The sequence below is a fragment of the Harpia harpyja genome, chromosome 14 (assembly GCF_026419915.1).
Source record: "Harpia harpyja isolate bHarHar1 chromosome 14, bHarHar1 primary haplotype, whole genome shotgun sequence".
In the NCBI taxonomy this organism is placed as follows: Eukaryota; Metazoa; Chordata; class Aves; order Accipitriformes; family Accipitridae; genus Harpia; species Harpia harpyja.
This window is the reverse complement of record NC_068953.1, coordinates 5149813-5172630: the sequence shown is the minus strand read 5'-3', so window position 1 is coordinate 5172630 and position 22818 is coordinate 5149813. Positions and strand designations below refer to the sequence as shown.

Here is a 22818-nt window from a genome sequence, read left to right as displayed (position 1 = left end):
TGGGGTGCCTTTAACTGTGAACTGCAGCTCTGCATTTCCTGTGTGTGAGGAATGTTATGACATCTGGCCTGCGGTTGGCCGTATGGTGCCCAGGGCACAGCGGTCTTCATAATTTTGTCACCAACTGTCCTTGCCAACATAATGGTAAATGCTACTGCCCACGATGTACTAGAGCTACCTTCACTGGCCCCATTGCCCAAAGGGGCAGGTTTAACAGGGGCAGGCCTGAGCATCAGTCCCAGGAAACGATCCCTGGTAAGAGTTTGACATTTTCTGTCCTCCCTCCCTGTTACTGCTGTTCTGACTTTAAAAATAGAAATGGATTGTCTCATCTCAAGGCAAAGGCTTCTCAAGAGGGTTAATTACGTCACATTTATTATCTGCTGTGTAGATCTTTTTAGACAAATGTAATGAATAATTTTTTTTTAGTTGTATACCAGCTCTTTTAAACCAAGGGCTGCAGCACCCCTGTGCATGCTGCAAAGGCGACGCTGAGTTGACCACAGCTCATTTCAACATACAGCTGCCTGACCTGGGTGCCCTGCCCTGGAGGAGGGGGTGGCAGGCGGGTACCTGCTGTGGGCTGTCCCAGCAGTTCGCTGTACGGGAAGGGCCATGGTACCAGTCTGCAGACAGCTGGCAGCTTGCACAGCCAAAAGCATTTCACACTAGAAATGTTACCGGAGACTTTTTCAGATAATTAAGGTCTCGTTCCCACTCTTACTGGAGTGGACACCTTAGGAGTTCCTGGGTGACGTTTGGGACAACCTCATGGTATACCAGCATGGTGCCACTTGGCACCTCTTTCTAGGTATGCGAAAGAGAATGGGAACTGTCTTCCAGCTCAGAGCTAGAAGTGCCCTGATCAATGTTGGAACAAGGTGCCAAACAATCTGGTGGGTTTTATTCTGAACTCTGTGGTTGATGCGCTGGCCCTGTCCATGCTGAAGGTGAAGGGAATGTACTCTTGTTCCTAACACTGCAGACTAGGATGGTTTTTTTCTTCTGCAAAGGGATGCTCCTTGCCTTGAGCCTCCAGTGATGGCTGATGAGCATATGATAGTCCAGTAGTGGGAAGATAGTCCAGTAGTGGGAAGCAGCCCAGGGAGTGATGGGACACAACTTCAAAGTAATGGGAAAGAGCCTTTTTTTTTTTTTCTCTTTAGAGGATCAAATTAGCAGTCTGCTAAAGGCTTTTAATGTTAAAACTTTCAGAGCATAAGCAATGACCTGTGAAAAGGAGTGCTTGGATCTAGACCCTGTGCATGATGAGGTCTGGCATGTCTATTATGGCCAATTAAAGTGACAGGTAGCAGAGTGTAAACACTCCTGACTCCTGCCGTTCCCTGGCTGGCTCCAGGCTGCACACTGCCTTTCTCCTCTGCCTTGGAAAAGGCACGTCAGTTTGAACTTGCTATCCAGAGCACAAAGCAGTCTTTCACAACCTCTGTGCCCTCCACTCGGGTGGTTCAGCGTGAACAGCCCAGAAGCTGAAGCTTGGTCTTTCAGTCAAAACCTGTTGTCCTCGAATTGCATGATTGTATGCGATACAGATGTTGTCTTGGGAAGGTAACAAGAGGCTGGCAGTGCACTGCAGCACAGGCATAGCTTGCCCTCTGTCTGAGCACTCTTCGCGAGCTTTCCAGGATGCTGTCCAGCGCTTGATCCTAGATTTGGATTTTAGGAATAAACTTGCCCCTAAAAGTCCCTTCCAATACCCACAGCAGCAGTGCGTGAAGCTTTGCCTTAAACTGAGCTTCAAATATTAGATTTGAGTAACTAAGCAGTCGGAGGAAGCTATTGCATTGAACAAACTAACTTGTGGCCCTAAAATAGCTTCTTATTTGAACAGCTTAGTAGAATAACCATGCTCTGCACACTGATCTTGAACTCTGAGAGATTTTAAACTCCCAGCTACGTGGGGAGGCTTGGTGTTCCTCCATGCTGCAGCAGGAGATGGAAGCAGTTTCTATGACCTCCTCCCTCCCCAATCAACCTACCTGCAAGCTGCGTCGCTGCGCGTGGCAGCCTCTGCTCTGCCTTGTGCTCGGCCGCAGCTGCATGGGTGAGAGCCAGCAGTCACTTGCTCAGCTTCCTCGTGGATGCAGATGCAGAAGTGTGGTCTCACTTAGTGCTTCTGCGTTTTCCTGTTACGTAGTTTCTCCTGTTCCCAGTCAGATCAAAGGGTAGATGAGCATCTCCCCGCCTCTGCCTGACAACTGAAAAGGAAAGGAAATATGTTGGGGGAGAATCTGTGCTTTAAAAAATGTTCATAGCCCGCTTGGTGTAAATATACAAACATTTGTAGAGGAGTGGCGTGTTTCTAAAACACATTGGTGAGAAACGCTTCACACCCTTCTTTATTACCCAGTAATTAAGAGAATACTTGCCTTCCAATGCAGTGGCTGCTTAAATAAAGATGAGAGCATCTGCATTTTCTTTATGGTGGATGTGCAACAGTAAGTAACATTTCATCTGAGACGGCTGAGCCTGGCACACCTCCACATGGCACCTCTTCCCTTCCAGTTGTGGTGAGGTGACTTTTCCTGCACTTTTGCTGGGAAGAAACTGGATGGGGAGGGTGCAGGGACTCAGACCTGAACCTGTCCCACAGATAGCAGGTTCAGCTTGTTGGATGGGTGCAGGTCAGGGGCATGATCCTGGTGGGGGAAGTGCCATGGCTGACGTGCATGTGGCATTTCTTGTTTCTGCTCATGTGTGATGGTTCCAGCTCTTGCTAATCAAATTGCCCAGTGGTGGGAGACTTGGATTCTCTTTTCTTCCCTATCTCCTCTGGAATACTGGGAGGCTGTTTAAACGTCAGGGGTGCTGGTGATTTGGCTGTGATGGGAGTGGATTTTAACTAGGCTTGCTCTTCATCATGAATGTACTGATGTAGGCATGTCATGTAGCCTGTCTGTCAGCCAAGTTACTAGCTTTCAGCTGCTTTATGTGCATATTTTAGGGATTGCTTCCAACCTGGGAAAGCCCAGCCAGGTCACTGCAGGGCAAGGCAGAGCTGTATTCCCATACCCACCGACTGCTGACGCCACTTTCCTGCCCCACAAGGATCAGAAGGAATCCATGGGAATCGCTGTCTTCTGGCTTCTGCTTCTGTTTGGGGTGGCTGTGCAAAGGCAGGCTGTGCTTACTCATCTGGCTTCAATGCAGCCACACAATTGCCTCTTTCGAGGAAGAGAATTCATTAGTTTCTGTGAAGTGGCCTTGGATCTTTGGGCAGCAGGTGCTTCTATAGAGCAAACTGTTGCTGAATATTCAACAGTTGCTATACAAGTGTCTGGCCGACTGCCTGTGAAGCACTTGGAGTTATCTTGAGCATCCGATTAGATAAAGTGCAAAGTACTTACAGCTTTAAAGCTACCCTCCGCTATGTTGTGTTGGTGGTATTTTAATTTCTTTTTTTTTTTTATGTGAATCTTCCAAGATCATAAGCAGCAACTTCATCTCTTTTGACTCAGCCAACAAAGAAGAGAGCTGCCTAGCAGAATGAGAAGCACAGTGATTCATATTCAGGTCGTCAGAACCTCATTCTCTTACTAGTTTCGGCTAATGGCATGTACACTGGAAACAAATGACTCAGGATAGAAGTGTCTCCTAATCTTTAACATACTGTTTAAACTCAAGTCAGCTCTTTTAAGGCTACCTGAATAACACTTGTTCTTGCCAGCCTCTAATTTGGTACATGAAGTACTGTAGATACCTAAACTATGAAGGAATAATTTGAGAGGTTAAGCTGTGCAATCAGCCGTTCCTTTTTCTCTTTTTTTTTTTTTTTTAGGAGTTTAATTTCCTTAGGTGTGGTCTGCAAGCAGCTTGTGCTAGATGGCATCACTGAAGGTATACTCCTGTGAGAAACTGTGATCACCGAACAATTACAGCTTTGAATACATTATAGCATTAGTCAGTAAGGTGTAGAAGCCTGTATATTGTTTACTAGCAACGTGCCCCAATTCTGACTTCTCCTAGTAGATTTCTTAACCTGTATTAGTTGTTTTAAAGGTGCTTTGTCTGTTTTCTTATACTGGTTATTTAGGCCACAGAAGGAAAACTTTTCGTTAAATGTGTAATTGTGACAGTAGCACTGAAGGCTGGTTTCACCGAGGGAGCTGAAGAGATGCCTCAGTGGTGTTATCCAAGTCCCACGCTTTACAGGATTTCTGTGCTGCACATCAGAGGTATTCTTATGCCTGGAAACACTGTGTTATTAGGGGTGTAGTGATTGTGCACCCCTAAGCTCTTAAAGGTTAATAGCTAAGCATGTAGTTCCTACCCACAGAAAACAGCCATGCAGGCTTCAGCACAGTGGCTGTCACTGGGCCTAGTTTCTGGTTTCTGTACATCTTGCTGAAACAGTGATCTTTAGCACTGATTGTAGGTGGACCTTGAGCACTTAAAAGCATGAATAAGCAGCTGATGCACTGCTGGAGCTGAGCCTCGCTGGCAGGATTGTGTGCTGTGCTGTTTGCTTTGAAAGGGCTGGGGTCTTCAGTGTGTGGTTTGGCTGCCAGGTACTCGGAAGAGTGGCTGAGACGTGCCTCCTAAACGTCCACTTTGTTTGCGCAGGTCTGTGGGGTAGGTGCCAGATTTGTGGAGAAGAGGGGTGCTGGCAGCCTGGAACGTGGTGTGCTGTGTGGCATCTGCTTTCCCCGCTGTGAGGAAGCAGTGGAGGGCAGCTGAGGGGTAGCTCCTCAAAGGAGCTTGGCTGGCCCTTGTTCTTCATTCGCCATCAGCCCCTGAGGTCCCCACAGCTAAAGGATGGGATCAGCAGAAGGGAGGACCAGCTTCCAGGAGGGGTTCCAAGTCTTGCAGTGAAGCATTTCAGAAGCCGTAAAGCAGGTGTTCAGGCTTCTGATGGGTCATTGCCTCCAAAAGATCATTTCTTTTCTTCTTTGTTTTTTCATGGGACATAGAAGTGAAAGTTTAGGAGCAGAGCAATTACACTTCAAAAAAGAATACGTGGTAGTGACTAGCATGGGTATAGTGCAGGCTGTGCTGTCGCTATAGATCAGTACTCTAATACAAGTAAATATGTGAAGGTTAGGTTGCCAGAAAGTGACAGGAAAGAAAAGTGAGCCCTTAGCCTTTATAGATGACACTGCACATTTAATTGCTAATGGACTTTTTTTAAAGAGCATCTAGATTGCTATTATTAGAAAAAGCAAATGTGTGGTGTTACCTACAGGGAACAAAAAGGGAGTCTTTCATGATCTTCTTGACCTTTACTTTCTTCTGTTAATTTGTTTAATACCAGTGAGATTTTCCTGCTGTAAAAACTTGCTTAAGCAGAGACTTCTCCAAGACCTCTGAAAAAGATGTGCTAATTGGGAGGTAGAGCTGTGCAAGAGCTGTTTCTTCCTTTCCTCCCTTGGTTTGTGAACTCCTATTTCAGGGATCCACTGCGTGCTCTGTGCCTCTGTCTTTCCCTCCTGGATCAGACTTTTACCAGCTGGTGCAATTCCGTAACAGCAGTCAGGGCTTTATTGCATTAAACTTTTTAAAAGAAACAGGAGCTCTGTGCCTGTGGGGCTTAGCATGCAGGAAGAAACTTTGGGGAAATGTTAGATAAACAAACACTCCTGGATACTTCTGAAACATCTTAATTGCTCTTAACAATCTTTACTTTTTCAACGCCTACTAAAAAGGTCTTACTGCTTGTGCTGTCTATTTGTAGATCCCAAGGTACTTTGCAAAGAGCAACAGTGTCATTATCCCTGCTTGCTTGTGAGGATACAAGGTGCGGGTCAGAAGATGTGCTGAAGAACCTGGGGCTATAGCAGGGCCAGTGCAGACTCCCCAGCTGGTGTCTGACCTGCCAAACCACCAGCTCCCTGTGGATGAGGGGTCGTGGCCATGCTGAAGGTGCTGTGGCTCAGAGCTATAAATATGATTGCATAAGGCACGTGGCTTCAATAAATACTAAATGACATAGACCAAGAATAAATCCTTTTGGACATCTCTTGGAGCAGTACTTAGGGGAAGTTTCGGGCTTAATAAGGCTGACACAGAAAAGTGGGAGAAAGCATATACACATGTGCTTATTATTGTATAGTGCTGAAGTGTCTTACTGATATTACTTGTGTATCTAGAAGACCTGTTGAAAGTTCAGCTAGAAAAGCATCCAGATATCTGCTCTGAGTATGTACCTAGAGATTCAAACACTGCAGGTAAAGCTGTACTTTTGACTGCTTGAGTGTTCATTAGTTAGCTAAGTTTGAGCAGGTGGGGTTGTTTTGAATTTCTTAAACCCCAATATGCTAGGAGTTTTCAGTCATATAAATTGGTATTTCATGAAAAAATGGAAGGCAAGACCTGCATTTCTAGTAACAGTTTTTGTGAATCTTAAAAAGCTGCAGCTTCTGGCTGACTCTTAAGTTGAGGTGAAAAAGGCACTGAGAAAAATTGGTGTCATCAGCATAGAACATCACTAGTTCTGCAAAAGGGGATTTAAGCCTCTGTGGCCCTAGCATAGGAGTGTCCAGAGGCTACGGGGGTTGAACTGAAGACGTGCTGCTGCAAGCAGTGCCACTGTAACAGTGTCCCAGTGAATGTGCTTGCCAGAAGGGGAGCTGGTGCTTGCAAGGGTGCCAGGCTGCCAATGCCTTGGGATTCCTCGGGAAGGAGCTGGGCGGGATGACAGTTGGGTCTAAATATGAGGTGTATCCATGAATGAAATGCTTCATTACTTGTGCCAGTAAACTAAGCCATAAATGCATGATTGTCTTAACTTGCTCGCAATAGTTCAATGGTAAAGCTACCTGTGGAGCTTGCAGGTGAGCTTTGGAGTGGAGCTCTGAGTCAGAGCATTTGCAGGACCTGCTCTGGAGTCATGAGTTATTTGTGTCATGTTAGATAGGAATTGTCAAAGCAGTATTGTGTTGCTACATATCAAAGGACAGAGTAAAATCTTAGGCTTTATTTTTTCAATTAAGAATTTTTATTTGTCCCTCAGGGACAAGCAAATAGAAAACAGCTTGTCTTGGCTATTGTGAGTGTTCATGGGGCAAGAAGGGGAGGGAGGGGATGAACAGCAAGAGCAAAGTGTTGCAGTAATGAGAATGACGTCTTATTTTAGTTGATACTTAATCAAGACATGTGGTTCCAGGAAGCAGGAACAGATGGCTTTGGTGGTTTTTTTTCCTGCTCTCTTATATCTTCAATTGTCACCAAGACTTACCATAAATGTTTTAACACATGCCAACTCTTTTTTCACCTTATATGTTTTTGCCCATCCTCAAAGACAGAGTGAACTGTTAGACTTATCTGACTTGTTTTTGTTTTATCAATAATATTAATCACAGGACTAACTCTCAGTGACTTCATGTATTATCTTCTTTCAAAGGATGCCTCTCTTTTGAGGATATTTATTACTTCAAGTGCATTTTGATAGTAAATTAGGGCAAAACTGACTGCATTTTATACCTGGGTGTTGTGTCCCTCTCTCCTATAGAAGTGCCAGAGACAGTATTTGAGCCCTTCTGGAAGGTGCAAGCTACTTTAGGGGCTTGCAGGAACTGGCTTTGTAAAGTGGGTCAGCCTTTTTGTTTTATGGCTTTTATTCAGTATCACTCCTGCTTATCAGGGCATCCAGAGAGTGGGTTATTGCTTCTCCTGTGTCCTCTTAACTGCCCTGAAGCGTGACCTGAATTGACTCCCAATTCTTCTTTTGCCAGGGTGGTGAAATCCAGGACTGTGCCTACTTGGACAGCGAAAGCGCCTACAGTGAGTCGGAGCTCTTTCCTGATGACGACGCGATGACTCTAGCACAGCAAGAGGTTCACCATGAGTCTGACATGGACAGTGCTATTGAGAGTGCCCAGAGCTCGGAGGCCTCCGACGTGTGTCGGAGCGAGGAGAAGGACGGTGTGCTTGGTGGCCTGTTTCTGCCTGGTGACAAGTAAGTGGTGATTTTGCCCCATGGCAGCCCTGTTTTGAGGCATGTGCAAAAGGACCAGGGAGGAAGGAGCCTTTATGTGACTAATCCCTACTGGGGGAGGCTGAGGCTGCCTGGAGGATTTAGAAACTTAATATCCATTTACAAGGTAAGGGAGATGGATGTCCAGGTCCTCTAAGTGGCTTAGACAGTCTCAGCCCTGGCTCCTTCTGGCATGTTCTGTGAGCACTCATGGGACTTGCATGTTGTGTGTTGAAGTGAAAGTGTTGGGTTTCTCCAGAATGGGTCACTTCACTAGCATCCCCCAAAACTTAGGATCTTGTGTGTTCCCATAACCTTTAAATTAAATTTAAAGAAATTAAAATAAATACTTCCTGCAAAGCAGTGCAATATGGGGAATGCTGCTTTAGTCTTTTGTACATCTAGTTATCTGAAGATGTGGGCTCTGCTGATTTGCTTTGCAGCTCCATGTACCAAGTTAATTCTTTGTGTTTCTAATTTTTCATAACCTTTAGTGTGCAACAGTAAATTGTGCTTAACACAGGGTGTCCTGGCATGTGCGTGTGTAACCATAGTTTGCTGTTAACCCAAGAGCGTCTCTGTAATCCTAACTTGACTCTTCCCAGGTGTGTACCTGGGGGTGTTGGTAAAAGCTGACTTGGGGGGAAAAGGACCCAATTTGATTTAATCCTGCTTTGGACTCAGTTAATGTGGTACCACAGGACAGAGCCCAGCTGGGCTTGCTTTGTAAGTCTCTGCCCTGTCTTCTGTATTTTTGGCTTGTCGTCTTGATTTGTGCCTCTTGAGCTTCCTTCATTGCTAAGGCAGTCCTCTTTCTCTCTCCTGGGCCTCCTTGGATGCTCTCTGTGCAGCCTCATTCCTACCCTCCTCCTGAATTTCTCACCTAGCTGAGATCTGGCTTTCTCCCATTTGCCCAAGCAATCCCAGAGACTTTGTCAAGATAATTCCAGTTTTCATCAGCTCTTTATCAAACTTGTCGCCTTTCCTTGCCATTCCCAGTTCTTCAAAGCACCTATCCTTGCGGTGACTGACTTTTACCCATACTGTGTTTGAAATTAGTATCTTTCCTCACAGCTGTGCCATTCAGGGTCTTGTGAAGGGGGTAGGGGAGGCATTGTGTATCCTGTACCCTCCTTCTAGGCAGGGCAAGAACTACTAAGAGCTACTGTGCTGCTACTAATAGATCTTGGTTTATCCTCTGAGGCCTCCTCAGCTTTGGTAAATCTGTGGGAAGACACTTGGGAAGCTTCATGCTCTTGTGTTAAAAGACGTGATAGACATTTTTAGCTTGGCCAAACCATGATACCTGCTTGCTGAAGAAGCAGGTGGGTTGTGTATCAGGTGTGTCAGCCCTCTGTGAAGTCCTGCTCTGAAGAAGAGGAAATAGCTTTAAAAAAAAAAAACAACAAATTTGAAAGCTTCCTTCAGAAAGTGTTAGAATGGGGAAAAACAGCTGGTTTTAGCAACTCCCTTGAAAATGACTGTGCAATTCCTCGACAGTTTCCAGCCTGCAGCTGGTTATGAGTTCAGGATCTACCCTGAGCATAGACTGTTTCAACCTAAGCAGTTTAAAGTTTGGCAAAGCTTACAAATAACTACAAATTAAAAGTTCTAAGCAACATTACCAGGTGGGTCCAGCAGTGGTGACCGTCTGCATCGCTGCCATAAGAGAAACTTAGCCAGGCAATGCATGAGGGATAACAGGCTAATGAACTCCAGTCTGTTGGCAAGTGGTGATGTTCCAGTACTATTATGCTGGAAAGTGGATTTTATGGACAAGTATATGTTATCATCCCAACTGAGGACTGGTCAATTATGTCCATCCCTGGTGGAAGTGTTACAAGGAGCTTCTTCCTAAACTGCCTTGGTGTAACAACATTGAGATGCAAACAGCAGTTGCAGTTAACACAGATCAGAGTCACATAAAAACTTATCAATACATAGTATGTCTGTGGCACAGCAGCTCTTTATGAATATGTTAGTGTGATGTGTTGAGCTTCTCACTAATCCAACTCCCAGCCAAGGAGCCTTGTTAGATACGTTTGATCTATTTCTTGTATGAGTATTCCTATCTTCATGATCTTCATCCTTTAATAGTGTGCCAGGCTTGACTTGCCCTAATTTCTGTTAATGTGAATTAGATAAATGAATTGCAGGTTATAAATGGATCTCATCAAAACAGGAGAAACAAAAGAGCATACATCTGAAACGTTGGCAGGCTTCCTCTTCTAATTGCTTTTGGAGGGAAGGGATATGCAAATAATGCTTGCACCATCCGCCAAAGAAACACTGTTGCATCTCTTGTTTACAGCTCACAAGTGTAGTGTTACAGGAAGATAAATCTCCCTGTCTCCAAAGTGCAGGGCATGCTTAAGAGGCTCAAGGTAGACTCAAAAGAAACTTAGGAGGTAATATTGTTGAGCTGCTAGAGAACAACATCAACTGGGGGCTACTGTCCCATGGCTCAGCTAGTGGAGTTGAAGATATAGACACTGTGCACTGAAGCAAAGGGAGTAAAAAAATTTAACCCAATGTGCACCAAGTGTCAGCAGATTGAATCAGTGCCTTGTCAGTGTTGCAGAGGTGCGCTGGATTCTGCTTTGTAGTAGGAACAGTAATGTGTCAGGCAACTGCAGGGCTTCACAAGTGGAGTGTGTGTTTCAGGCCTTAGATGTACGTTTTCTGCAAAAAGAAGTTTGTTCATAAGAACTTGTACGTGAATTTACTGGCTTGTCTGTTTGAATGCCTTACTGAGGTGGGAGCTGAGCAAATCTGTGTAAAATATCTGCCTCTGCAAGATAGCATACTGCATGACTGCAGGGTAGTCTGGACTCTGGGCAGGAGAATCACTGTGCACCCTCTGCAGCAAACTTGCTCTGTTGTATTAGATGTGGTGTGCTCAACACTGCTCTGCCAGCTGTTTTCCTATGGTGCCTTGCTCTGTTGATCTATTTACCTATATGCCCTCTTTCTCTGAGGTCACAGGGTCCTGCCATTCCCTACCTGTTTGACATTATCTCAGGTACTTCTCTGGTAGTAAAGCAGCCTTTTCTTGTGGGCCATATCTCGTCTGAAAGACACATTTTGTCACGATGGAAGGAAGGGCAGGAACTCAGCCTCCATTAGGTCACATCAAGAGCTTTAGTGACTCTGGCATGCAGTGAGCTGAAGTTTGTTTCCGACCACACAAAGGAGAGTGACTGAAACTTGTGGGGTGTGGGAGAGGGTTTACGGGGTTTACTGGTAAACTCTGATTGTGGAATAGAGTGACAGCCTCTGTCTTTCCTGTACATGTTCCTCTCACTATCCCATGCATTTCGGAGTTGTCTGCACAGCTCCTGCATTCAGAGCAGAAGTCCCATAAGCAGCGGTCTTCACCGCCACGTGGAAATGATGGCTGAGGATTGTCGAGGTGTGATCTTTAAAGTGAAATGGTTTGTGCTGATCCAAACCTGTCTCACAGGTAGCTTGTTCATAGATTCTCGTGCTCTTGTCTTTCAAGGCAGTGTGTCAAATGCACATCAGATGTATTTAGCACTTTTTTAGCACTAAGTGGGTTACAATTTCAAATGAGGGAACAAGCTGTAAAGGTGGAAGATTCCAATGTGAGGTGAGATGCTATCAAAGTCGGCCTTCGAGACGTTTTGACCTCTTGTTTCAGGTCAAGTCCTCACAACCCTTCTGCAGCATCTGACCTCTCAACTTATTCCACCGCCTCTCTGATCAGTAATGAAGAACAGTTTGAAGACTATGGGGAAGGAGATGATGTGGATTTTACTCCCAGTAGCCCCTGCCCTGATGATGAGACCAGAACCAACGCCTACTCTGACCTTGGCTCATCTGTATCTTCCAGGTTGCTCCTTATTCATTAACAAACAATTTTTCAATTTTGTTCTTCTCTGAGTATGGGTGACCATACCAGAGTTTACACTGGTTACATAGACTCGCCTTAAAAGCAAAATGTTATCCGTTCATTTTCTGCCTTCCGATTGACAGGCGACATTTAATAATAACAGCTATAGCAAATATGTTGTTTCTGATAACTTCTGTTGGGTTCTGTTGAAATAACTGGGCTGTTTTGCTTGTAGAGGTTTCTTTCTATTGCAGACAGTAGATTTCACAGTTAGGCGCTAGTATTGGAAGCTATCTGCTGCAAGCTGGAAACCAGCTTAGCGCTATGCACCAGCCTTTGTACAGTGAAGACAGGCAAGAGAGCTGTTTCTCTTCAGTGTTCTGATACTACAAATCCTTAGCACTAACCTGTAAGGTGAAGTGCTGTATAAGGACAGGGGTTTGTTTGAAACAAGCATCCATATTGACTTTGAATGTCTTGGAGAACATAAGCAAGTAGCTGCTGTCTGTTAGGAGCTGGAAATGCCACTACAGTCCACTGGTTTCCTGCATGTGACCTCAGTCTCCGTAGCTCTTACATCCTGTGACTAAGTCAGTTGCTGATTTTAAAATCCTTCCCCAAGTAAGGGAATGGGTGAGCAGGGTTGGGGAAGAGCCGAGCATGAAGATGCTCTAGGATTTGTCTGCTTGGATCAATAGCACATGAAGGTCTTGTGCTTCATTGCTAATAGAGGACAGGCTCACTGCATACCTCTGTTCCGCATGCAACCCCCATGTGCTACCGTCTGTTTCAAGCACTTCTGCAATCCAACCTTGCCACCTCTGTCATGCATGCAGAGCCAGCATCCCTCTCCACTGCCCCTTCATGATGATGGCTTGTGTCCTTCATCCCCTGTTTCCTCAGGTTTATGCAGCCCTTTCCATTCTCATTCCTGGGGCTCTGCGCACTTCATGCCACGATTGCTCTCTTTTATTTGAGTTTATTTTCCCTTTATCATGCCAAGAGCTACTGTTCCCTCCTCCTTAGACCTATGTCCACTTCTCCCTTCCTCCTCATTCTAGGGTTCCTTCTGTCCTACCATCTGAGGGGGTTTGTGTGACTTCTTCTTACCAGACCACTCTGTTTTTCATCTTCCTGTCTTTCTCTTGGAGAAAAGACTCTTCAGGTTGCATGCCAGGCTCTAGTGGGAAGATGGGCAAAATGAGAGAGGGACATTGCTGAGATGGAACATACTAATGTAGCTGCTTTTGCTACATGCATCGCATGGGCTCTGTATACCTTTTGCTATTCTTCCAGTCACCCAAACTGATTCTTTCCACTGACACCCAGAACACGTCCTCTGTAAAGCCTCAACTGAGACAGGCAGACTTGCCCTAAGACTAGCATTCTCCATCATCAGCTCAAAGTTAGATGAGCTGCGGATAGAGGTCTTTCCCCAAGTCCCTTGTCTGTGATTCTGACACACAGACACACAGTCAAGAAGAAAACCTGTTGTGAGTTGGTTACTATAGCCAGTAACATCTCTCCTTTCCTGCAAACAGTGCTGGCCAAACACCCCGAAAAATGAGGCATGTTTATAACAGCGAGTTACTGGATGTTTACTGCTCACAGTGCTGCAAAAAGATAAATCTACTCAACGATTTGGAAGCCAGGCTGAAAAACTTGAAAGCAAACAGGTAAGCAGCCTATTGCACTGCTTTTAGCAATGCCCCCTTGAAATGGGAGTAACTAGTAGCAGGAGGAGAGGAAGACAGACCCCTCTCCTTCACTGTATCCCATTCTGTCTTACACATGTGGTGTTCTTACCAAACGGTAAGGAATTCAGACCTTGACATCTAGCCTGAACCAAAATGCTGTTCTTCATTAGCTAGTAAGTATTTTTCTGACTTAAGGTGCAGACAGCACTAATAAACTCAAATATTTTAACCAGTGAGCAATTTTGATTGCAGAGTGAGAGTGATATTTCCAGGAATTTTTCCCAGGAAGTGAGGTCTGCTGTGCTGCTTAGTGCAAATCTACAGTTAGCTACTGTTTTCTCCAGGTGGGAAGGAGTGATCTGGCAGATCCTTAGCTAATGCATATAACCTTACATACACCTCTCGTAAAGCTATTGGTCAGCAGAGGTACTTCATTCCTGTGGGATTTTTTTTGTCCTCAAGGGAGCTTGGAAAAATGATGAATCCTATGGCAGAAGTTACTTTTGGGGTTCTTTGCAATTCCAGCTTTTTCCTTACATTTCTATCTCTGCCACTCCATCCACTTCTAAACTGTGCTGAGCACTTGGAAAGAGTCCAGTGCTTCCAACAATCATCTAGGATTTTTGAAGGAAATTATTTGGTGGGCTTCTAGCTCCCCCTAGAAACTGAATGTAAATCCTGCCTGTCTGCATAATCCTTGGCACAGAGCGCACTGCACTGCTTCTTCTCTTGATGACATAGCAGCATAGTACTTGATATGAACAATGTTCCTGCCCTAGCAAGGAGTCTGCTAACACCCAGACCATGACTGGCTAGGGCTTTCGTCATTTTATGAGTGAGGCTGTATATACCTGGCTGAAAGACAGCGAAGCTCTGACAAAGAGCTGTGTGTCACTGCACACAGAGAGGCGACATCCTCTTATCGAGAGATGCAGCTGGATATTTTGATTTGGTTCTAGTGCTGTTGTCTGGAGTCTGGTCCTTCATTTCAATAGTACTGCTTTGTGGCTGCAAAAGGGAACTGTAAAAATGGAAAGCACCTCAGTTCCTGTGCTGAACTGGGAAGCGTTACGGGGAAGGATAAACTAACTGTTCATACAATCATCTAAAAACTGGAAATCCAGAATAAATGTCCATCACTAACTCAGTGTCCCTTTGTCGTGTTTCTAATGTTAGTTTTGCTCTGATTTACACTGACAATTCTCTGCTAAGTATAACAGTACTTGCAAATTGACTTATTAATGATCACAGTAATTTGTGGCTCCACTCATCTTCACATTGTTGGTAACTACAGCTTTTGATTAAGTTGCCTAAGAATATTGTTCATGGAATCATTTTTTTAATTTCACTAAAAAAGTCAATACTATGTTTAATTGTGCAATTCAGCTGGAGTTTAACTTAAGATTGAATCCCACACTGGTCAAATAAGTGTTTAATTCCTCTATCATTCCTTCTGTATCCATGTAGCCCTAACAGGAAAATATCAAGCACAGCTTTTGGAAGGTAAGAGTCTTCAACTTTTTTATGAATACATGTGGAATCAGCTGTAACAATTCCCTAAGTGAGGGTCAGGGGTCAGAGGAGGAATAAGTTTAGGAAAATAAAAATGTGCCAAGACAAGTTTTCAAAGGAAGGGGCCTGTATTTGGATAGGGATGTTACAGAATATAGAAGCCACTGCTAGTCTTGGAGCAGGCCCCTGAACTGGAAAGAGCTGTGTTAAGAACATAAGATAGTTGCTTCCTTGTCTGCCAGCTTTCTTCCTTTATACTGCTATTCCATCAGTCCAGCTATTGCTTCTTTTGCCCTCATAATGTGGGCCTTTTTGTTGTTGTTGTAGTTGTTGCCAAAATGCAAAGGAAAGCAAGAGCATCCCTTTAGAAAGGACATACAGAATTGTGATCTTCCTTTGACTGAATGAACCAGCCCTGGGCTGGGGAGGGCTGTAAGTTTCAAGAATATTTTAGATAATCTCCAGTGTTATGTATTCTGACACTATTCTGTAGTGGAAACTGCTTGAGATTTCTTTTTTTCTTTTTTTTAAAGAAGTTCTTACTGTATGAAATTTTCTAGATTAACTGTATGAACCAGTGCACAGTAGTGACCTTATTCTAAATTTCTAATAAGGCAAATACTCAGTACATAGTGTGAATAAGGCCGAGTAGTTTTTAAACTATGTTAATGCTGGTGGCAGATCCTATCAAAAGCAACAAAGAACACACACCCTAGAACTAATGTCAATGATTGTGCTCAGTATGACTTCATTTAGCTACCAGTCTCTTGCAAGACTTGTGCTTAAACGGTTGTAATTGTCACTGAAATGATTGCACAGATTTTAGCATCGGATGTTCAAAGTACAAAGCCAGGCCTGTAAGACAGTACCCAGACTCCTTCTCCTCCATCCTCATCAAGCAAAATAACTATCCTTCTGATCTTTCAGACAACTCTTCCACAACAGTAACTTCAGCAGCAGTAATGGCAGCACAGAAGACCTGTTCAGAGACAGTATAGACTCCTGTGATAATGATATCACTGAAAAGGTGAGAAGCTGTGTGCATTGCGATTAATGTACCCAACAAAACCCTGCTGGAGACATGCATCAATTAACAAAGCTCTCTTGCTCACAGTTACCAGGGATCTGAAGTAGCTCATTCAAAATGTCCTCAATACTCCATTAATATTATGACTTTGCTTCACAAAAATGCAAGAACTATGCAAGTACAGATCTAGGCATTGTGTTGGTACTTCTTTACTGTGTATTTGCATTGATCACCTTCATGGAAGATGCAGGGTCTGGGGAACTCAGAATTTCAGATCTTAATTTTGCTGCTGGCTTTGCTGGGAGGTATGCCCCCTTTAATAAGGGTAGATTAGCTAAATGCCAGTTAGGAACAGTGAAGGGGTTTATGAAGAGAGATTCAAACTCTCAATTCTTTTCCACTTCCCTTTCCAGGTAACGTACCTAGAAAAAAAGGTGACAGAACTGGAGAATGATAGCCTGACAAATGGTGACCTGAAGAGCAAACTGAAACAAGAGAACACACAGCTAGTTCACAGGTAATAAAGCATGGAGCCAGTTCTCTTTATCATGTCAGAGCAAAGCTAGAACAAAGTTGTAGGGAAGGAACATCTCTACCTGTAATATATGACCAAGTCTTCTGCCTTAATGCTGACAGATAAAATAAGATGAGGCTTCATCTGAGAAGTCCAAGTGGACTAGGGCTGCCTTGCTGAATTTTCAGCAAGCAAAGGCCTTCCAAGCAAGTCTCTTTGTACAGAGATGTTACTGACTCATACAGAGCAAGCTTTTCTGTTATAAGAGAGGTTACCACAGGTTTGTTTTCTTGCATGTAGCAAGAGCAGAAGGTTGGGTCATAGTCCCAACTTCTTGAGACTAAGAATGAAAGAATAATAGATGAACTGATACTAGGAAGGAAGACTAGGGAAGATGCGATCCCTCTGTGGAAGGAAACGGGAGACCTAGTTACCTGGGACATGGAGAAGGCTGAGGTATTCAATGACATTTTTGCCTCAGTCTTCATGGGCAAGTGCTCCAGCCACACCACCCAAGATGCAGAAGGCAAAGGCAGGGACTGGAAGAATTAAGAACTGCCCACTGTAAGAGAAGATCAAGTTTGAGACCATCTAAGGAGCCTGAAGGTGCACAAGTCCATAGGACCTGATGAGATGCATCTGCAGGTCTTGAGGGAACTGGCAGATGAAGTGGCTAAGCCACTATCCATCATATTTGAGAAGTTGTGGCAGTCCGGGGAAGTTCCCACTGACATAACCCCCATTTTTAAAAAGGGAACTACAATCCAGTCAGTCTCACCTCTGGGCCCAGCAAGATCATGGAGTGGATCCTCCTGGAAACTATGCTAGGGCACATGGAAAATAAGGAGGTGATTGGTGACAGCCAACATGGCTTCACTAAGGGCAAATTGTGCCTGACAAATTTGGTGGCCTTCTATGATGGAGTTATAGCGTTGGTGGATAAGGAAAGAGCAACAGATGTCATCTACGTGAACTTGTGCAAAGTGTTTGACACTGTCCTGCACAACATCTCTCTAAGTTGGAGAGACACGGATTTGATGGATGGACCACTCAGTCGATAAGGATTTAGCTGGATGGTCACACTCAAAGAGTTGCAGTCAACGGCTCGATGTCCAAATGCAGACCAGTGATGAGCAGCATTCCTCAGGGGTTGATATTGGGACCAGCGCTGATTAACATCTTTGTCGGTGACATGGGCAGTGGGATTGAGTGCACCCTCAGCAAGTTTGCCGACAACACCAAGCTGTGTGTTGCGGTTGACACACTGGAGGGAAGAGACACCATCCAGAGAGACCTTGACAGGCTTGAGAGGTGGGCCTGTGCGAACCTCCTGAAGTTCAACAAGGCCAGGTGCAAGGTCCTGCACATGGGTCAGGGCAATCCCAAGCACAAATACAGGCTGGGCGTTGAGTGGATTGAGAGCAGCCCTGAGGAGAAGGACTTGGGGGTGTTGGTTGATGAGAAGCTCAACATGACACAGCAATGTGTGTTTGCAGCCCAGAAAGCCAACCGTATCCTGGGCTGCATCAAAAGAAGCATGACCAGCAGGTCGAGGGAGGGGATTCTGCCCCTCTACTCTGCTCTCATGAGACCCCACCTGGAGTACTGCGTTCAGCTCAGTTCAGGGGCCCCCAACATGAGAAAGACACGGACCTGTTGGAGCGAGTCCAGAGGAGGGCCACAAAGATGATCAGGGGACTGGAGCACCTCCCCTATGAGGACAGGCTGAGAGAGTTGTGGTTGTTTAGCCTGGAGAAGAGAAGTCTCCGGGGAGACCTTATAGTGGCCTTCCAGTACTTAAAGGGCGACTACAGGAAAGATGGAGAGGGACTCTTTAACTGGGATTGTAGTGATAGGATGTGGGATAATGGTTTTAAACCAAAAGAGGGTAGATTTAGATTAGATAATAGGAAAAAATTCTTTGCTGTGAGGGTGGTGAGACACTGGAACAGGTTGCCCAGAAGGTTGCGGATGCCCCATCCCTGGAAGTGTTCACGGCCAGGTTGGATGGGGCTTTGAGCAACCTGGTCTAGTGGAGGGTGTCCCTGCCCATGGCAGGGGGGTTGGGTCTAGATGATCTTTAAGGTCCCTGCCAACCAAAACCATTCTATGATTCTACTTAATTCTATGCTTATTGGGAAGATTAAATACCAAGAGAGATATTGGGAGAGGTTAAATACCAAGAGAGATGGTGAAGTAGAATGGAATAAAGGAATGGGGAGGAAAGAGAGACGCAATGGAGTTGCACAATTTTTTTGTTTTTTTAAAGTGCTCGTGAAGCTGTTACTGAAATGAGATCTGGTTTCCTTAGAGTTCATGAGCTAGAAGAACTGTTGAAAGACCAAGAAACATCAGCAGAACAGACCCTGGAAGAAGAAATAAAGAGACATAGAGAAGCATATAGCAAGTATGAAAAAGAGAAAGGCACCGAAATTGAACTGCTAAACACAAGGTAACAAACATCTTGGTGTCACCCAGAACAGAGTACAAGTTCTTCTTTTCTTCATTTTTACTTTGCATATAAACATAGGCTGTTCACAACCAGACAGTGTACAGATGGTTACATGTTAGTAGTTCTGTAGAGTAGCTGTGCAGTTGCATGTCTAATGCCCAAAAGCTTGGAGGATGCTTTACATTAATGCTTTAATCCACATAGCCTGTGTAGACAGCTTAGCTGGGTATTTGGCCTGGATTCAAGGAGGGAATTGCGACCAGCTGTAGCCAATGCTTGTGTCTGCATTTGTTTCTTCCTACTTAATTCTTTTTAGATACCTGTTGTTAGGACCATAAGAATCTGAGGGTCAATGTGGTGGTTTTGGCCCTAAAAACAAACAAACAAAAAGCATCCAATAACTCATGACAAAAAAATACTAAGGTTAGGAATATTTTTTTGTTTGGTCTTTCTATCAAGTGCAAGTAAAGTGGCTTTCTAGAGCATGCTATTTTGCATGTCTGCATTCTCGAAGAGGCATTTGCTGTAAGTTTTTTGTTATTGACACAGGGTTCAGCAACTGGAAGAAGAAAATGGTGAGCTGAAAAGCGCTGTCACACGACTGAAATCACAAACGGAGAGATTAGATGAGGTAACAAAACTCCTGAGTGCTTGAGCAATTTAATAGCAGCCTTGATGTGTGTAAGAGCAATCTCATATAGTGATTGGCCCAGCTTCTTTAATTTGCCTTTCCTACACAAGACTATTAATGGAATTGGATCATTGGTCACCTTTAGTGGCAGGAATGCACCGAGACACATGCCAGCTTATGACCAGCTGTGTCTATAGATTTGTGTTGTAAAAGTGAAGGTGGCTCATGCACTTGCAAGCTAGCTATGAAGTTCCCCATTTATTCTAGGAAAGGCAACGCATGTCAGATAGGTTGGAAGACACTAGTCTGCGACTGAAGGATGAGATGGATTTGTACAAGAGAATGATGGACAAGCTGCGGCAGAACAGACTGGAATTTAACAAGGAGAGGGAAGCCACACAGGAGGTGGGTGTGAAGAGGGATGTAAGACCAGGCAATCACATCTCATTTGCATGGAAGCCCATCTGAAAAAGAATGGACAGACAGGATGAACACTGCAAATACAACATCCAGTGAATGTATTACTGGATTGTGTTTCTATCAGAGGGGTACCCATAGGGCGATGAATGCTGCAAGAATACCTAATAAATGGCAATCCCTGACCCAAAGGGTTTACAACTCTTTGAGAACTTGCAGCCTTGAATGTGTTCCCTAACATTTTCTTTACTATGTTTGCAAGGGGAATTATGCCTCTCAGACTGAAGCTTAGAGATCAGAGCCACTTCCAGCTCTGAAGCGGTTTAAGTGACCTGTGCTTCCGTAGAAGAGCAAGTGGCTGTATTGTAGGACTATCCAGCCTCAATCAGGCTCACAGAGTGCTTCTGTCAGAATGCAGAGGTGCAGCACAGAGATGGCTGCTGCCAGGGGGGGCTGGTCATGCAGGGACGGAAGAGACATGGCCTGCTTGCGTGCCCACAGCTCATTGAAGACTTGCGGAAGGAACTGGAGCACTTGCAGCTGTACAAGCTGGAATGTGAGCGTCCTGGACGTGGGAGAAGTTCTTCATCCAGTGTGAGTGAATTCAACGCCAAAACCAGAGAGGTGGAAATGGAGCATGAAATAAAACGGCTGAAGCAGGTAAGCAGGGAAGGGCATCTTGATCCATGTGAAATGTATAGGACTGCTTTGAAAAATGCCTATAGCTGCAACACCTAGCACACTGCCTTTAGATTTTGTCCCCCCCTTCTCACACAAGCACAAGACCCGCATTGCATCTGTCTAGGACTTCTTTGCACAGGCAATATAAATTGTGCACATAGGAAACACCTGTGATGCAGGCAGGGAGGATTTGTCACTGGTGGTAAGAGAGCTGCTGTTAGCTTGCAGCCTTACCGCATGTCATCCAAGCTACCTGTGATTTTAAAAATGTATGTATTTTTTAATGAAACCTTGTAGGAAGAACTTAAAAGCAATGTCTTTTCCCCCTTAAATAGGAGAATCAGAAACTTCGTGACCAAAATGATGATCTGAATGGACAGATCCTAAGTCTTAGTCTTTATGAAGCTAAAAATCTCTTCGCAACACAAACAAAAGCCCAGTCACTGGCTGCTGAAATTGATTCTGCATCAAGAGATGAGGTAATACGCTTTTTTAATCAAGTACTACATCCAAAAATATGCATTTTTCAATGTAATAAACTGTCAAGGTTGAACTATCTGAAGCTGACAAATGAACAACAGAAAAATCTGCTTTGCTAGGAGTTCAGGAGTGTTAGAAGATTGCCTTAAATCTAACAGTGGTTTTGGGTGCTCCTTTTAATATAACTCTTCCATTTGCGTCTCAAAAAATTGGAATTGTTAGAATCCCGGTGAACAGTTTTACAGTGGATTTATTTTAACATCTTCTATCTTACAGGGATATTATGACATTAATTTCATACAGAAATTATCATAGCTAGTTACTTAAATTTTTACTTTCTGTTCTAGATTGAGTTCTAAGTTACTTCAGTAACAAGCTCTCACTTAGACCTAAATTTGAGCTGTATATGCCCTGTAGCAGAGCTGAATTCTTGGAGAAAGTAGGTAGTGTGCAAGTAATAATCTGGTAATGCTTTGGAAGATATTATAGCAGACCCATTTGTATGTGGGCTGAGTCAAGCTGGTATAGCTCCCTTTACGGTCCAGGACAGATCGTGAGATCAGGCCAATGGATACGTAAGAGCTCCCAGAGAAAAAGACAGGTTAGTGATGAAGGAGATTGAAAGGAATTGTTTGCCTTTTATGCTTTATTTCTTCTGGACAGAACTTCCCCTTTCTTCTTCAAGAGGAGTCCCGAGACAGACCTTTTTACCCAATCTGTACTTGAATGATGACCCTGTTAGCCTTAGTTCCTGGGCAGTCCTTTGAAGTGAAGTGCATACCTGAGTTTCCTGCTGAACCAGAGCACTGTGAAGAAAGGCTGTTTAATTGTTGAACTCTAATTAGGTAAAGCAAATTGGGCTTTGCTATTGTCAAGAAAAATCTTTATTTCTCCTTCTGAATCTCATGACTGTGTCATGCAAGGAATACCCAGCACTCCCCCTCTAAAGGAGGAAAGTGCCTTACGACTGTGGCCCAGGCTTAGTAAACCTCACAGACCTGCATAAACTTTTCCCATTGGGCAATTTTTCCTGTCTAATCAAAATGAAGGTAAGAAACTGCAGATTCAGGGTGGGACTTCTATGAAGGCTAATGAAAACGGACACCAAGATCACAATATCTTTAGGAGGATCTAGGGCTCTGACACTTCTGGACAGCTTTGTCAGTTTGGCATTAAACATGTGGAGTATAAAAGGCAAGCAGTCTTTAACTTTGGAGAATTGAGGGGCCTTTCACAGCTCAAAGGTCTAGTGAAACACATGTATTTAATGTCGAACATAGAATATTCAGTGGGTTGTTCTTGAGGAGTATGTAGCTGTTTTGGGGTTTTTTGGTAGGGTTTTTTTTTTTGAGGGAGATTACGCATGATACAGAGGCAGCCCATATTGTTCCCAGTGCAAAACACTGAAACCCTTGTTCTGTTCAGCAGCCTTTCATGCAAAGTGCTTTAGATTTCAGTAGGTATGAAAGAAATTGAGTATCGTGAAGCTTTTGCACTGAGATGAGGAAGCTCATCCATGGTGTGGACACAGGATGGATTGGTGGTTTAGATGGGGAATTTGTTTCAAATGACCTGCCAAAAGATCCCTGGTGATGACTGTTCACCACCTTCCTTAATAATA

General features: G+C 44.3%; 1 protein-coding gene across 5 annotated transcripts in view; it reads left to right on the top strand.

Annotated features, from left to right (window-relative positions):
* The window catches only part of RAB11FIP4 (RAB11 family interacting protein 4), a 139257-nt gene that overhangs the window by 103720 nt on the left and 12719 nt on the right, over positions 1 to 22818 (top strand). For 4 of the 5 annotated variants that reach the window (XM_052807696.1, XM_052807701.1, XM_052807699.1 and 1 more), the window contains 11 exons: positions 7692 to 7915; positions 11595 to 11786; positions 13328 to 13462; positions 14951 to 14986; positions 15923 to 16022; positions 16436 to 16539; positions 18848 to 18988; positions 19538 to 19619; positions 19887 to 20024; positions 20538 to 20696; positions 21053 to 21196. In XM_052807696.1, coding sequence (XP_052663656.1) covers positions 7692 to 7915; positions 11595 to 11786; positions 13328 to 13462; positions 14951 to 14986; positions 15923 to 16022; positions 16436 to 16539; positions 18848 to 18988; positions 19538 to 19619; positions 19887 to 20024; positions 20538 to 20696; positions 21053 to 21196 — 1455 coding nt within the window. The remainder of the gene's footprint in view (positions 1 to 7691; positions 7916 to 11594; positions 11787 to 13327; positions 13463 to 14950; positions 14987 to 15922; positions 16023 to 16435; positions 16540 to 18847; positions 18989 to 19537; positions 19620 to 19886; positions 20025 to 20537; positions 20697 to 21052; positions 21197 to 22818) is intronic. The other variant, XM_052807698.1, reaches the window with a different exon arrangement.